Source organism: Bos grunniens, chromosome 8 (genome assembly GCF_055505025.1).
Source record: "Bos grunniens cultivar Pamir isolate PY7600 chromosome 8, Bosgru_T2T1.0, whole genome shotgun sequence".
NCBI lineage: Eukaryota > Metazoa > Chordata > Mammalia > Artiodactyla > Bovidae > Bos > Bos grunniens.
The window spans coordinates 83,800,537-83,816,438 of NC_141172.1; the positions used below are offsets into that span (position 1 = coordinate 83,800,537).

At 38.8% G+C, this 15,902-nt stretch overlaps 2 protein-coding genes across 7 annotated transcripts in view; one reads left to right on the forward strand and one right to left on the reverse strand.

Moving 5' to 3' along the window:
* CENPP (centromere protein P) overlaps positions 1-15,902 on the forward strand; it is a 237,025-nt gene that overhangs the window by 173,578 nt on the left and 47,545 nt on the right. The window lies entirely within an intron of this gene.
* The window catches only part of ECM2 (extracellular matrix protein 2), a 41,261-nt gene that overhangs the window by 15,894 nt on the left and 9,465 nt on the right, over positions 1-15,902 (reverse strand). The window contains exons 2-6 of one of the 4 annotated variants that reach the window (XM_086315598.1): positions 14,108-14,420; positions 11,405-11,593; positions 8,231-8,746; positions 5,878-5,993; positions 3,734-3,869 (exon numbers count right to left, since the gene is read on the reverse strand). In XM_086315598.1, the coding sequence (XP_086171724.1) occupies positions 3,734-3,869; positions 5,878-5,993; positions 8,231-8,746; positions 11,405-11,593; positions 14,108-14,396 (1,246 nt within the window). In that variant the 5' untranslated portion in view covers positions 14,397-14,420. Of the gene's footprint in view, positions 1-3,733; positions 3,870-5,877; positions 5,994-8,230; positions 10,384-11,404; positions 11,594-14,107; positions 14,421-15,902 lie in introns of all 4 variants that reach the window. The other 3 variants (XM_086315597.1, XM_086315596.1, XM_086315599.1) reach the window with 3 other exon arrangements.

The following is a 15,902-nucleotide window of genomic DNA, read 5'->3' on the forward strand; positions in this document are numbered from 1 at the left end:
GGAGCACTCTTGCCTGGTAAACCCTCAGTCTTTGAACAAGGGAATTACAGCAGTAAATTCCCATTGCAGCGTTCACTTCCTGGCAGAGTGAAGCCAGATGGACATTTTGAAAGAATGACTAAAAATTCCACACATTCAGATTGAGCTACCAAGAAAGGCCTTTATACAAACAAGTTTCTTTCTAAATTGTTTCTTCAGGTCTCTGGAGTGGTATGACCAAATCAATTGGAAACTTAGAAGAGAATGGACAGCTTAGCAGTGATGATACCCAGAGGCATCTGAGTCAGACACTCAGGGTGTAACTTTGGAGTTTGTTCAGTGGCCAAAATTTTCAGAATAGCGGATGTTTTCATATTCAATTCGAGTCATGGATATTGCGCTGATACGCTCTGTGCAACTTAGATCCTACTCTTAGGCATGCAGAGAAGTAAGACATAGTCTAAAGTGAAAACAAAAGACACTGCCATCACAAGTACCTCATAGGTTCTAGAACATGACAAGGAGAAGATGGCAGTGTAGACTTGAGGGGTACGGAAGTGTGAGTGGAGCTAGACTCTCAAGATAGAAAGACATAGGTAGAAATGGGAGGGTGAGGCAGCCAGGTGAACACATGGAGGTATGAGCCCACATGGTTGTGCTCAGGAGTAGGAAAGAGATCAGCCCTAGAGTGGCCCATCTGTAAGAGAGGATGAAGGTTGTGGAGAAGACAGAGGTAGGCTGGGCAGGGCCTTCATGCACCAGAAAATAAGGTGTGACTTTCCTTCTGGGCAGCGAGAAGCCTCTGGCCAGGGAACAGCATGACAAAATACTAATCTGCTGGTATTTAATATCAACTGAAGGGCAGAAAGGAAGTATGGAGGCCAATTATTAAATTATGATACATGATTCTATTTCTTTATATAACCAATTCCACAACTAAAGGTACTGAGGATCCAAGCATATTTATCTAGAACATAGCTGAGGTTTGGGAATGGAGAATTTTTTTCAGAGAAAAATAGGTGACAGAAGTAGACTAGTGGTTATTACATGAGCTCACAAGAGAGAGAAACACAATAATGCAAATTCATGATCTTATGCATTAATGTACAGTCATTCTGAGTGGATAGCCACACGCCATCATCGCTAGAAATGACACCATGATCATGGATTTTGGTTTGTTGTCATCATTAATGCAGACAGGAACATTTTTTAGCATGTCCTGTTTTCTTCTGCTCTCCCCCTTCTAGCTTCACCTTCCCTTTTGATGTTGTTGTTTAGTTATTAAGTCATGTCCAACTCTCTTGCGACTCCACAGACTGTAGCCCACCAGGCTCCTCTGTCCATAGGATTTCCCAAGCAAGAATACTAGAGTAGATTCCCATTTCCTTCTCAAGGGGATCTTCCCGACCCAAGGATCAAACCCATGTCCCCTACATCGGCAGGCAGATTCTTTACCACTGAGCTGCCAAGGAAGCCCCACCTTCTCTTTTAAGACCTTCCTTTTCTCTAGAGTGGGTATGCAGGTCTCCCAGTAGATCCTGGATAGCCTCCTAGCACCTTGGCATAGCGTGTATAGCTCTCCGTTGTGTGGTTCCTTCTCATCTTTTCACATCATCTTTTGTTCTTCACTCCTTATCATAGCCTGCATCTAAGATTTATGAAACTGAAATGTTTTTCCCATAGCATCTAGATTGTTTTTTACACTTTTGCATGTATTACTTTCCATGAAGTGCCGTCTTTCCCACTTCCTTGGAACTATACATTAATATATAAAACCTGGAAAGGTCATGAGGGAGGTAACAGAAGTGCTGCAGGCCACTGATAGTCAGCCCAGGGGCTTCCACCCAGAAAAGCAGTGTCACAGCGCTGGCAGTGGCCTTTGTTTTGGGCTTGCCTTGCTCACTGCCAGCCAGCCTGACCATCCACAACAGTGGGACTCACAGGAGCTGAGGAGCTGCAATGGCTGCAGCAGTTGAAAGAGAACTCAGTACCAAAGGTGCCAACACTGGAGCAGAGCTAAGAAGCCAGTACCGAAGGACCAGCACTGGAGTGGGGCTAAGAACACAGGCTAAACAGAAGAGGAGCCTTCAGGACACAAAGCCTACAGAGGCTTCGCTGGGCAAGATGACAGTGCAGAGCCTCCTCACTGGTCACCTGCAAGGAGCTGAGGCATATGAGGTACTCAGACTGTGGAGATGGGCAGGGGAGGCTAGGTCACCCTGGACCACAGTTAGCCCTCTGGGAATATGGAAACTTTTTCATGAGGGAGAGGTGCATGTGAGTGGAGAAGCAGTTATAGGAATGCGAGAGAATACTTTCCAAACAAGGACTTAAAGCATGCCATTTTGATAGCTCTGCTAGAAATACCATCTCACATGTAGTTCACATGTAGCCCATTAGTACACTTGTCCTAAATTGTGTTCCTTTGGTCTGTTTCACCTCGCAGCTAGAAGTTGAACTTTCTAATGTCTTTTCCATATGACAAAAGCCCTTCAAATTTTGTTTGTTAATGTTTTTCACGTGTACCCTGAAATCCATCTGGAAATAGAGTATTTCCATAACTCTGTCATCCTCAGATTTGGCAATTTTCATTATTGTTTTTTTCCTATCACCAGAAGTGTTTTGTCCTTATGAATTTTTTTGAGGAGTAAATTCCCCATTTTAAAGGAATAAAGGTAGGGTGATCAACACTAACATCATAAGTATAGTTCAGATCAAATAAACAAAAGTTAAGCACCATATCTCTATACCTCAAGAGCTACACTAGACTGGTAGGAAGATAAAAAGAAAAATCAGACAGTCTTTGTCTTAAAGAAGCATATAATCTAATCAACAACATTAGCTAGAATTCTTGAAAAGGCAAATGTAATACTACCTTATTTATCTTGAGTTCATAATATGACAACCTCAGTTATCCAGCTCAGTCCAGAAATAGTCTTAAGAAGAGTGAATTCCAGTTGTATCAAATGAACAAAATGTGGGGCACCTTCACTTCAGCCCATCCATGGGAAAGCCAGGCTGACCTGGCAACCACATACCCATGCACATCATTTGTCTTGCCTTGTGGGGCACATGCACCTCGATAACACACAAGTGCCAGGAGTGACAGAGCAACTCTCAGGGGAACAAGACTATTAAAGCCAAAGTGACTGCCGTATATAGTGCATGTGCTAAAGTTGATGTTTGCTTTGATTTTAGAATAGCCCCTCAAAACCTCACATCCCCATTTACTTACATTTTATATATGATTCTCATGTGCCAAACCATGACATGTTAAAATAGCAAAATGTTTGGATGTGATGGAATTGTGGATGGGGTATTTTGAGCATCTAAGGGTGATAAAGGAGACCATTTAAACAAGCCATGGTTATATCACCATTAACACCATCGTGTTATCACCAATACCAAAAACAGTACAAATATAGGATGAGAACACATGGCTATTTGGGGAATGTTAGTATAACTCTTAGGACATTATGGATTTGTTGTTCAGTTATTGTATTATAAATGATGAAAACCTGAAATCATTGAAAGTTTATTTATAGAATACTTTTTAAAGACAACAGGCAGTTTAAAATACATTTTTTAAAGTTTCACCAATCAATAGTTAAAATAAGTTTTATCAACTTAAATGGTAACATGAACTAAAAACTTTTTATTAGCTATTCACTTAGCAATATTGCAAATAAAATTTCCATACAACTATAGAAGAAAGATTATAAGGACACACGTCATAAAGTCAAATGTTAAGTACCTGATAAACTTTCTTCATCAATAACCTGCAGCTTGTTCTCATTGATTTTGAGTTCTTCTAATGTAGATGGTAGTTCTGAAGGAATCGTTACCAAATTGTTTCCATCCATATTTAAGCGCATTAAATTCTTTAGAAACTTCAAAAAAGGCAAATCTCAAAATTACTTTTTTATCTTGTCACAGAAATGCAGTCATATATATTATTTAATAGTCAGTTTGCAGTAGTTACTAAAGTTTCACAAACTTTCAGTTTATTCGGGCTTAGGCATGAATCCCCAATTCTCCCTGCCAGGTAGATGTTGATCCTGTTTATAGCATTTATTCCCTGGTATTTTCAGCAAACCACATTTGGTGATTTTGTATCATACTCATCCATATTTTTACTGTGACTTATATTTTAAGTCATATTTTACTGTGACAGGAGAAAGTTCCTATCACCACTGGACCAGCCATATTTTCCTAGATCTTATGTTTTTACCTTCTCAGCAGTAGAGTCAAAATTTATTAAATCATGCAGTAATCTGAATCTGTCATCAATACTAACAATATAGCAGTTTGAATCCTTTCAATGTGTTTGTAAACCTCAGTTTTCTGTCTGTACTAAGCAGAAACAGTCATGAAATAGCACTAACTATTGTGGAAATTCATCAAAATTAAATGCCACAAATATCACAAACTATTTCTATATGGTACCCAAACTGTTCTGACAGTCTGGAGAGTGTATATCCACATTTGTAGTTACATGTTTGTTGGCCAGACTAGCCCCCACTACCGAAGTTGCAGAGTGATTTACTTCAAAGATGCTGAAAGTCAATTTCAGCAGTTTGGAAATGAGGTAGAGAATCCCAAAAACAAACAAACAAAAAAAGCAAGTTATTTCCTACAATGTCCTCTTTTTTGATCAAATAGAGAAAATGTACAAGTCCCAACTGTTGTTCTATCAGAAGGACAACTAGCATGAAGCAGGACTCCAGGTCTTTCACATGAATGTGGACACCAAGTGTCTGGAACTCTCTCATCTGCAGCCCAGAATGTAAATAAGAACCAGGAACTAAGCTTGTAAGAGGCCAGTGACTTATCCAAAGAGTGGAAGAAAACCATCCAAGGGGATAAAGTTTGACTTCCTGGCATATAACATATTTTACTTGGGCTTCTTTAACCACACACAATTTTGAGTAATTGTTTGCACACACAAATTCCTCCTTTCTTCTGCCTTTGTTTTTCGGAAAGCCCTTGTTACTCTCTTTTCTCCCTTTAGAAAAAAAATTTAGTTAAATCTGATTCTTTCCAAAGTTTACTCTATGCTTTTCTCTTTCCCTCTCTGCCCAACCTATCCCCAAGCTAATTTTCTTCTGAGCCTCTTTGTTCTTGCAGAACCCTACCTGCTGAAGTATTCTTTACCAGATTTTGCAGACTGCACAAAATAAGGAAGTTTTGTCTTGCTGGCCTGAAAATGTTAACAATTTCTAAATAAGCTCTCCTTTTTCCCCAGAAATACCTCACATACTAAGAGACCATATTTCAACATGTTTTCAGGTACTTGGGAAGAAACTCTTCCATAAATTCTAAACATTAGTTTTGTCATTGATGCAACTGTGGGTGCGTTAAGGACAAAGCATAGAAAAAACAGAAATTTGTAAAACAACCAAGTATATTCAAGACATAACTTGGATACAGTTTAGGGATATCAGAGAAGAAAATTCCTTTGACAAAAACTCCTTTAAAACATTTTACTGGGACTTCTTTGATGGTGCAGTGAATAAGAACCCACTTGCCAATACAGGGGATATAGGTTCAATCCTGGTCCAGGGAGATCCCACATGCTGCATGGCAACTAAGCCCATGCGCCACAACTACGGAGCCTGTGTTCTAGAGCCTTGAACCACAGCTGCTGAGCCCAGGGGCTGCAGCTGCAGAAGTTCGCATGCCTACAGCCTGAGCTCTGCAACAAGAGAAGCCAGCACACCACAACAGAGTAACCCCTGCTCACTGCAACTAGAGAAAAGCCTACATGCAGCAACAAAGACCCAGTGCAACAACAAAAAAGAACATGCTTTTCTTTCCTTCTCCATCTCCACCCATTATCAGTACAGTTAATGAGAAAGCCATCCAAGTGGACTTTTAGAAATCATAGTACATATTTACCTTGAATGCTTTTGGACCTATGCCTGAAGAGGTGATATTATTTTTGCTCAGATCAAGCCTTTCCAAATTCGGTAATCCATTAAATGCTTCATCCGGAATGGAGGTGATGGAATTGTCTAGGACACACAGCAATTATGTTTTAGGCCTATGTGCCTGTAAATACATATATACATGTACATGCATAGATAGCAAAAGAGAGCTTTATCTAGAGGAAAACACAGTCCTTAGAGCAAGGACAGTGTTATATAATAAATGAGTATTTAGAAAAAAATAAAAGACTGAGACTAGACTATTACATGCGGTCAAAATTTTCACTCTGAGGACCTGTCTTGCTGTAGTACATCATGTTTAGATGAAACTGCTTAAAACAGCCAGAATGTGGGTTGCCAGACAATTCTGTTAGCAATGTGCATTTTACAACAAAGATGTGTTGTGGAAGGTACTATAGAAACTGAATTTTATAGTTCTTCATATTTTCCTATTGACACTTCTTAGACTCTGGACCAGAAATATTTTTTAATGAAATCTTAGGCAAGTAACTTACCTTCTCCAAGCATCAGTTTGCTCTAAATAAGAAGTTTGAGGAGATTATTTCTCAGATTGCTACCAGATCTAATGTTAAAATTCTATGACTTCAATCTATAGAAGTTCCTGCATGCTTTAATTTATGGGGTTTTGTTTGACATTTAGTTAAATATAGTAGTCAGTGATTTTATACCCAGAGAATGAGCTTAACAGAAATGGTGGTGGTTTAGTCGCTAAGTCGTGTCCAACTCTTGTGACCCCATGGACTGTAACCTGCCAGGCTCCTCTGTCCATGGGATTCTGCAGGCAACAATACTAGAGTGGGTTGCCATTTTCCTTCTCCAGGGTACCTTCCCAACCCAGGAATTGAACCCACGTCTCCTGTGGCTCTTGCATTGCAGGTCAGTTCTTTACCACTGAGCCAATAGGGAAGCCCAAGAAATGGTGAGTACTATAAAAACCATGTGGTAGCTTTCTTATAAAACCAGGATAGTGTAACTGAGCACACATCATCTTTTGTAAGATTTTCTACCTTCACAGATTAATAGTTTGTCTAATGGCAGAGCACACCTAGCAGTTAGGCTACAGAAGGAGGGGGCATTGCTAAAAAAGGAAGCTCTCAGCATAAGAGTAATTCCTTAGGAGATCATATAAGCCTAGCATCAGGAAGGCTATAATACCTGAAGTGTCCTATTGTAAACTGGCTGTCCTGACTAAGGAGTCAGGCTGTGTCAGTTGAGTATTTATATGATCATTTATTATTTCTATGGTAGTTTATTTCTGTTACTTCTCCCAAGACACGTCTGAAACCCCACTCAGATTCTCTCAGCCCTCCATCTTAAGAGCCATGCCCAGCGTGGCCTTATCGCCGAGACTCGTTCACTGTCCCAGTCTCCACACCAGCCAGCCTCACACACATATCTGTCCTGCCGGTCCTCTACTCAGAGCTCTTCTTGACCCTTTAAGAACATGAGCAAACGGTCTGGATCACGTCATGCCTACCAAGTAGCTAAAATCAGGGGGAAAGCAACAGGGACGCTGTGATATTGCTGGAAGGAGTCTCACAGCCATTTTAAGGAAGTCTGGCCATTTCTTATAAAGGTAAACCTGCTTTTACTGTATCATTCAGCAATCCACTCCTGGGTATATGCCCTAGGAAAAAGAAAACTTAAGTCCACACAAGCATCCATATATGGATCTTTATAGCAACTGTTGCATAATTGCCCCAAACTGGAAATAATCCAGATGTCCTTCACCTGGTACGTGTGGTCCATCCAAACAATGGAATGCCACTCAAAAGTGAGGAGGAACAACTTGTTGATAAACACAAGAACCTGAATAGCTCTCAGAAGTTTTATGGTAAGTGAAAGAAGTCCAACTGAAAAGGCTCCACACTGTATGCATTTCTGTGGCATCCTAGAAAAGCTACTCTAGAGACAGAAAACATCAGGGCTGGTGAAAGAAGGGACATGAGAGAATTTGGTGAGGTGATGAAAATGTTATACCTTGAATGTGTGACTGTATGACTATGCATTTGCCAAAACTTAAAGAATAACACGCTAACAATTTTTTTACTGAATATAACTTATACCTCATAAAGCTGATTTTAGAAAAAAAGTCAATGGGACATCATGATTTGATTTGGAGGAATTTGCATTATACCTGATGGTGCTTTTCTGTAGTAAACACCTATCTCTTCTGCAAAGTTTTTATGTTTGAAGATTGTGAAATTAATCTGTTGGGGTCCATTTATATTATGAAATTATAATATCACATTCATAGGGCAATGAGAGGTAACCACAGAATCAAACAGACATCCACATCTTACCTATGAGCTCCAGACTTGTAATCTCTGGTGCTGTTAGCGGTGGTATTTGTGTGAGGTCAGCGCTGATACAGGAGATGGTTTTGTAGGACAGAGAGCACATGCTTGGCAGAGACGGTATGCCTCTGGGGGTAGCTGGGATTGGGAGTCGAGGGGGCATCCTGAACGTGTCTCCTCTGATGGTCTCATCCTCATCGTCATCGTCTTCCTCCTCATCGTCATCGTCTTCCTCCTCCTCCTCGTCGTCTTCCTCATTCTCCCTTGCTGGGTTTCTGTGTTGATGGGCCTGCCTCCCCTCCTCTTCAGGCCTCTGCGCTTTCCCTTCTCTGCTCTGTCCCTCATTGATAGGTCTCCCCCAGTCTCCAGGTCTAAAAGTCTTTTTCTTTTGCTCCCTATTTTCATCTTGTTTGACTTCTTCATCCTCCTCAAGTTGAAGTTCCTCTTTTCTCAGTGCTCGATTCATTTCCACCCAAGGAGGTGACTGTTGCTTATGAGGTAAATTGGTAGGTTCTCTTTGTTCTGAAGAATCACCAGAAAATTCAGTTCTGTCATTTAATGCTGTACCACTGAGTAGCAAATAGGAGGCTACTGACCACGAAATAAGACAGCAAGGGCAAATTGTGGTATTAATGAAAGGAAAAATCATAGTGAAAATTAGGTTAGTAAATATTATTCCCTCCAGGAATATGAGTGCAATTTAAACATGAAATGCATTTGTAGTCTTTGCTTGAATAATTTTAGTAGAAATAAATGAATGTTATTTGTGTTTTGTAAGATGTTATAGGCAATTCTTGTTTGCTTTATGAGCCTTATTTTACTAAGGTATCATGCTATCTGATGACTAAAGAGGGAATAATATTACCATATGTTACAAAATGGTAAGCAGTCCTATTGTGAGATTATAAAATAATCAGATGTGATGCCTTTATAATAGATACTGTTCAGTTAATTGGGGTTATTGATAATGTAAGAATTTGTACACTGTCAGACATAAAAACATGAAGCAGGTGTATATTTTACTTGTTTATGATAATGAAATCGGCTTTTATTATATTTGTCTGATTTTCTTTCAGCTCCATGTGCCTAAAAGTATCCTCTGAAATTCAGAATTATAGAAAATCATCTTCTCTTTTCCTCCCAGACTCTGTACTTAAATCATGTTTACTGCTTGAGATCTATGGAAGATGTCCTGTTTAAATGATACTTTCTTAACCTAGACATATGCATAGAGTATTTTTTTATTATTTCATGATGATAACATAATATATTATAGTAGAAAGCTTATCTACATTTGTATTTAATTGTTATTATCTTTGGCAGAGAGCAGGGAAGACTTGACACAGACCAGACCCTCTGAATGAAGAGTTTTTAAGGGAAAAATAAGCTCAGTACATAGATTTTCTTTCATCAAAATATAAAAATTTACTTAATCATTTCCATGATCTTATTTAATACCATACATAAATCACCCCAAAAAAGAACTCAAAATGTAATTATTTGAAATAATTACTTGAAATTTCAATTCAGTATATATTATAAAGTCTGTGAGTTATTTTTTTCACATCTCTTGACAAACATGCAAAAGGAGAATAGGAAAAAATTAGCAAAAGGAAACTAAAGCTATCATATTGAAACATTTAAAATCTTTCCTGTGTATCCAAGTTTATTTTTCCAAAATAACCACAGTATTTTTCAAGAACAGTAGTTCAAGTTTTGAAAAATATCTGAGCATTTCTGGATCTTGCCTTTATAAACCTTGTGTTTCATCTCCCAAGGTGTCAGTTTCATTAAACACTTTTATTTTCTAACACTTTTTTAAAAGTTATATTATCTTAGTAAAACAATTGGTGCTTAGTCACTCCATTGCATCCGACTCTTTGCAACCCTTTGGACTGTAGCACACCAGGCTTCTCTGTCCATGGGATTCTCCAGGCAAGAATACTAGAGTGGGTTGCCATTTCCTCCTCCAGGGAATCTTCCCAACCCAGGGATCAAACCTGCGTCTCCAGTGTCTCCCGCATTGCAGGCGGATTCTTTACCCAATGAGCCATCAGAGATTCTCAAAGCAGTTGGTACTCTACACCAAATACAGTTCCTAAATGTCCTGAAGTTCTTCTTGGAAGGAGACTTCGGTGGATAGCTACCCTGTGATCATCCTGTGTGTGTGGAAACAGTCTACCTTAATCATAGGCAATAGAAAACATCCCTGTTCCCTATCCCTTCCCGTCAAATTATCTAACACACATTTATTTCATAAGCTACTGACTAGGCTTTTCTTGAAGGAATCCTGAGCCTCCTTCTTGAGAGTCCTCTGCCCCATCAGTCTCATAGGATAAGGGACAGTGAGCAGCCAACAAAACCTCATAGCATATAATCTTTCTCTGCACAGCAGTACCACAAAAGAAAGCCACTGCTCTTGGGCCATGGCCTTTATTTCCCAAGGATTACCTGAGCAGTAATAACTGCACATAGACTGAGAGAATTGGGCTTTATTCTCTCTAGATGCAAGCCCCTCCCCACTTTCTTCACCCTGAGTTCTTTATTTGGGTTGATAACTGTAGGTACATTGAGTTGAATTGAGACGACGCATATAAGGAACTAAACAGAGCTCTTCACACCTACTAAGAATGTGGGAGCTGTTTACTGTGTAAATTCTGTCACTCCATCTGTAAGGCTGAGAGTCAAATGTGGAATGTGATGTGGGCCGAGTTCAAATTGAGCTAAAACTCTAAAACCACTGTCTTTTATTTCTCTCCTCTGATATAATCTCCCAAGTAATTTCCTTGTTTGTCATCACTGTGCCAGTATTTAAGTACCCTGCTGACTAGTTTATCATAATTTAAATTTTAAGATAAGGACTTCTGTGGTGATCCAGTGGCTCAGACTGCACTCCCAGTGCAAGGGGCCCAGGTTTGATCCCTGGTCAGGGAATTAGATCCCACACACTGCCACTAAGAGTTTGCATGCCATGACTAAAAAAGATCCCTCATTGCAGGAGCAAAGACTAAAGAACCCACCTGCTGCAACTAAGACCTGGCACAGCCAAATAAGCAAGTATTTTTTTTAAAAAGAAATATCCTTTAAAAAAATAAAATTTAAGGTAGTGATGAAATAAAAGCAAATGAAAGTTAAAGACTAAATCACGTGTGATATTTTGTTTGGGCTAAATATTTGTACCAGTATCAGAGCAGACAGGGCAGCATTCTCCTTCAGGTATAATTGTTTGGGGGCACATCTGAGGGTGGCACTTGGTCTCATCACAAAGCACTTTTCCATTCAAGCAGAGGCAGGTAGTACAGGGCTCCGGAGACCACACAGCTTTGTTATACATGATCATCCCATTTGCCAAACAGTGTCCTTTCTTTCCTAGAAGAGAACAGTAACATTTAAATTCCTTCTCTGATCACTAGCACCTTTGAATGGAAGTGAGCCCAATGTGAAGCCCAGAGTGATAGAGCCACACAAGAATAACATTATATGTTCATTCATACATAGGGTAAAAGTATCTTACATATGTAACCCCTTGAAGTGCTTTTCACATGTACTCTCAAGCCCTCTTACTTCTCTGAGTGGACCTCCTCATGGTAACTTGACTCTAAATTGTGCTTTTCATCCTGCATCTGTCAGGATGGCTGAGCTATTATAATGGCGACAAATAATCCTCAAATCTCAGTTATTTCTTGTTCATGCTGGATATCCAATGTAGATATTGTTTGTCGAGACAAACGATAGGCTTCGTCTCCAAGCAGGCTACCCTGCTGGCCACAGCAGTGGGAATATGAGGTTGCAAATAACACACAAGCTCTAAATGTATCTAATTACATTGAACCAAGGCAAATTATATGGCTACATCTAACTTCAGAAGAGAAAAAGCAGTATAGTTCCATAACATGCCAGAGAGCAGAGAACCAGAACAGCACTAATGATGAGCCAGCCCACACTGTACCCTTCTCAGTGTGCAGATGGAGAGGTGAAATTAGGCTATGTGCCTGTGGTGCTTCTGGCATTGAAGTCTCAATAATACATTGCAGCTATCTCTGGTTTTAGAATTGTTGTGTTGTTGAAATACAGTTCTAATACCCTTTTAAAGTGCACAGTACAGTGGGTTTTAGTATCTTATTCTCTCCTCATACATGGATAAGTGTGCCAACTAAGCAGGCCATTAGACAGCCAATTTGAATATTAGAGGTGATGTTTTCCTTCTAATCCTAATGTTAGTCCTGATAACTCTTCTCCATTTGATGAGCCACTGTCCCCTCAAGTGAGAGCTCACATTTGTCTCCTTCTCTCCCTCACCACTGTGTTAGCCCTATTCATCTCTAGGTTTATATGCAAGGGAACAGGAATTCAGATAGAAACTTGTACACAAATATTCATAGCTGTCCTATTCACAGTAGCCAAAAGGTGGAAACAGCACAGTTATATCCATCAGTGGATGAAAGGATAAACAAAACGTGGTGTTTCTCTGCAGTGAAATATTATTCAGCCATAAAAAAGAATGAAGTACATACTACATGAATGAACCTTGAAAACATTAGGCTGAGTGAAAGCAGTCAGACACAAAAGGCTACGTATTATAGGCTTCTTTTCATATTAAATATACAGAATAGACAAATTCATAGAGACAGAAAGATTAGTGATTGCCAGGGACTTGGTGGGGAGGGGTGGGAAAAGAAAATGGGGAGTAAGTGCTTAATATGTATGCAGTTCTCTTTTAGGGTGAAGAAAATGTTCAGGAACTAGGTAGTGGTGATGGTTGTACAATATTGTGAATATACTAAATGTCACTGAATTGTACACTGTATAATGGTTAAATGATAAGTTTTATGTTATGTGTGTTTTATCACAATTTTTTAAAAGTCTGTTTTCCAGACCACTGGAAAACATTTTAGGACAATTTAGAAATGTTTAGTATACATTGTTTGTACTTTATACACATCACCATATATTGTATATTTTTAAAACAGATTTGAGATCACATTATGGATACTGCTTTTCAGTCTTTTTATTTTCTGTTATTATAGCTTAGATATCTTTCCACATAATTAGAGAAATTGACTTCATCATTCTTTAAGAGTTGTGGGTACACTATAATTATCATTTTAGATTCCCTGCCTTGAGACTCTTTCTTCTCTCCAATCATGTTGTAAATATGACCTAAATTGTCTATTTTCATCATAATTGTATGTTATTTCTGTTAGCTTCATGGAAATAACATCATTTAAAAGTATTTGGTTCTCTTGAGACAGATATGAAGTATTGGTCACAGAACATTATGTGGTGATATTTTCTTTTGTCTTCTGAGAGTTTTATGTAATGATAACATACGTAAAATATAATTACTTTTTCCTTCCAAACCTGGAAAAATGCGGACCATTACATATTAGTGTTTAAAATGCCTAGTTGAAATCTTTGGAAGAATTTCCAATCTTTTCAAACTTTAAAAATTCAGGAAAAAAATTCTGTAATTTGATCTATATAAAATAAATTCAGTGGCTTAACTTCATATTTGTTTGAAAATATTTAATAGCCATGAGTTCATAGACTCATTTGAATCATTTATTTCTATATCCTAGATAACCTATCATGATAAATGACATGTATATTACTATAGTAGGATTACAACTATTTAAAATACATGGCATAGTAAACAGACTGGAAATAATAAACCAAATAGTAAGTATGGTTTTATAAATATAGTTGTGGAATAAGTAATGTTTTTCTTTTTTCCAATAATTTTATAAGTATATTCTATAAATGATTTTTTAATTACTTCAAAATTTATCTTTATAGATTAAATTAAAAGATAATAACTTGAGTTTTTAAAAATTTTCTTCATGGAGCTTCTCTCTCTCTTCCTCTCTCCTACTATTTTCTTACCTGGTAACACATTATAGCTTGATTCTACTCCAGGAACACTTAAAAAAGATTCAAAATTTTCCTCAATACTGTAATCCAAGTTAATTATGGGAAGTTTTGCTGCAGGTGTAACTGTCTTCATCTGCTGAATTCCAGGCTGTCTAACAGATCTGTGGGTGGACAAGGAACTTTTTCTCAGTCTTCTATGATACATCTTCCTTCTTTGCCTCCTAGAAGTTTCTTCATTTTGTCCAAAGTCAGTTTGAAAAATGAGAAGCAGAAGAAAACAATACAAGCTTGAAAACTTCATGCTTTCTTTTTCACCATTTGATTCCTAGGATGAAAATGAAATGGAATTTTGGAGTTAGTGACTAAATTTTTTACCTCTGAAAATTGGCTTATAATTGCCTATATCCCTCAGCAGCAAGTCTCTGAGAAATAAAACATAGATATATGGGCTCAATGCTATACTATTATTGCCAAGTCAGAATTTAGAATTTTTCTGTCAGAATCAAAGGTTTTTGTTTTGGTTTGGCTGCACTGGATCCTCGTTGCTGCATGCAGGCTTTCTCTAGTTGCAGGTGAGCGGGGGCTACTGCTCATTACAGTGCACAGGCTTATCATTGCATTGGCTTCTCTTGTGGCGAAGCACAGGCTCGAGGTGCTCAGGCTTCAGTAGTTGCAGCACACGGGCTCAGTAGTTGTGGCGTGCAGGCTCTAGGGAAGGCTCTGGGGAGGCTGTGGCTCGTGGGCTCTAGAGCACCAGCCCAGTAGTTGTGGGATGCTGGGTTAGTTGCTCCTCGGCATGTGGAATCTTCCTGGTCCAGGGATCTAACCCATGTCCCCTGTATTGGCAGGCAAATTCTTACCCACTGTACCACTATGGAAGTCCAAAGAAATTTTAGTATTTTATCTTTATCTTTATAGACCAGGCATGAGCAAACTTCTGTCTATAAAGAACCAGATAGTAAATATTTTAGGTTTTACAGGCCGTGCATTCTTTGTCATAACTACTCCACTCAACTCTTGTAATATGGAAGTAGACAATATGTACGCAAGTGGGTATGGCTGTGTTCCTATAGAAGTCTATTTCCAAAAACAGGCAGTGAGTCAGACTTAGCCCCTACAGTAATTTGCCAGCCCCTTTCTGGACCGCTGTGTTGTAGGTTTCCAGAGGTTACTTGGGAGATTTCTCTCCACTTGTCTGCCAAGTCATTCTGTGACTAACGTCATCCGAAACTTATTTTCCCAGCTCTTCTATTCTATTCTTTTATTGTTATAATTTTCTTTGTTGGGAAGGAAGCAGCATAATTTCATCATATAAGAACAGTAGCAAACTAATACCAGACCACCTGACCTGCCTCTTGAGAAATCTGTATGCAGGTCAGGAAGCAACAGTTAGAACTGGACATGGAACAACAGACTGGTTCCAAATAGGAAAAGGAGTACGTCAAGGCTGTATATTGTCACCCTGCTTATTTAACTTATATGCAGAGTACATCATGAGAAACGCTGGATTGGAAGAAACAAAAGTTGGAATCAAGATTGCCAGGAGAAATATCAATAACCTCAGATATGCAGATGACACCACCCTTATGGCAGAAAGTGAAGAGAAACTAAAAAGCCTCTTGATGAAAGTGAAAGTGGAGAGTGCAAAAGTTGGCTTCAAGCTCAACATTCAGAAAACAAAGATCATGGCATCTGGTCCCATCACTTCATGGGAAATAAATGGGGAAACAGTGGAAACAGTGTCAGACTTTATTTTTGGGGGCTCCAAAATCACTGTGGATGGTGACTGCAGCCATGAAATTAAAAG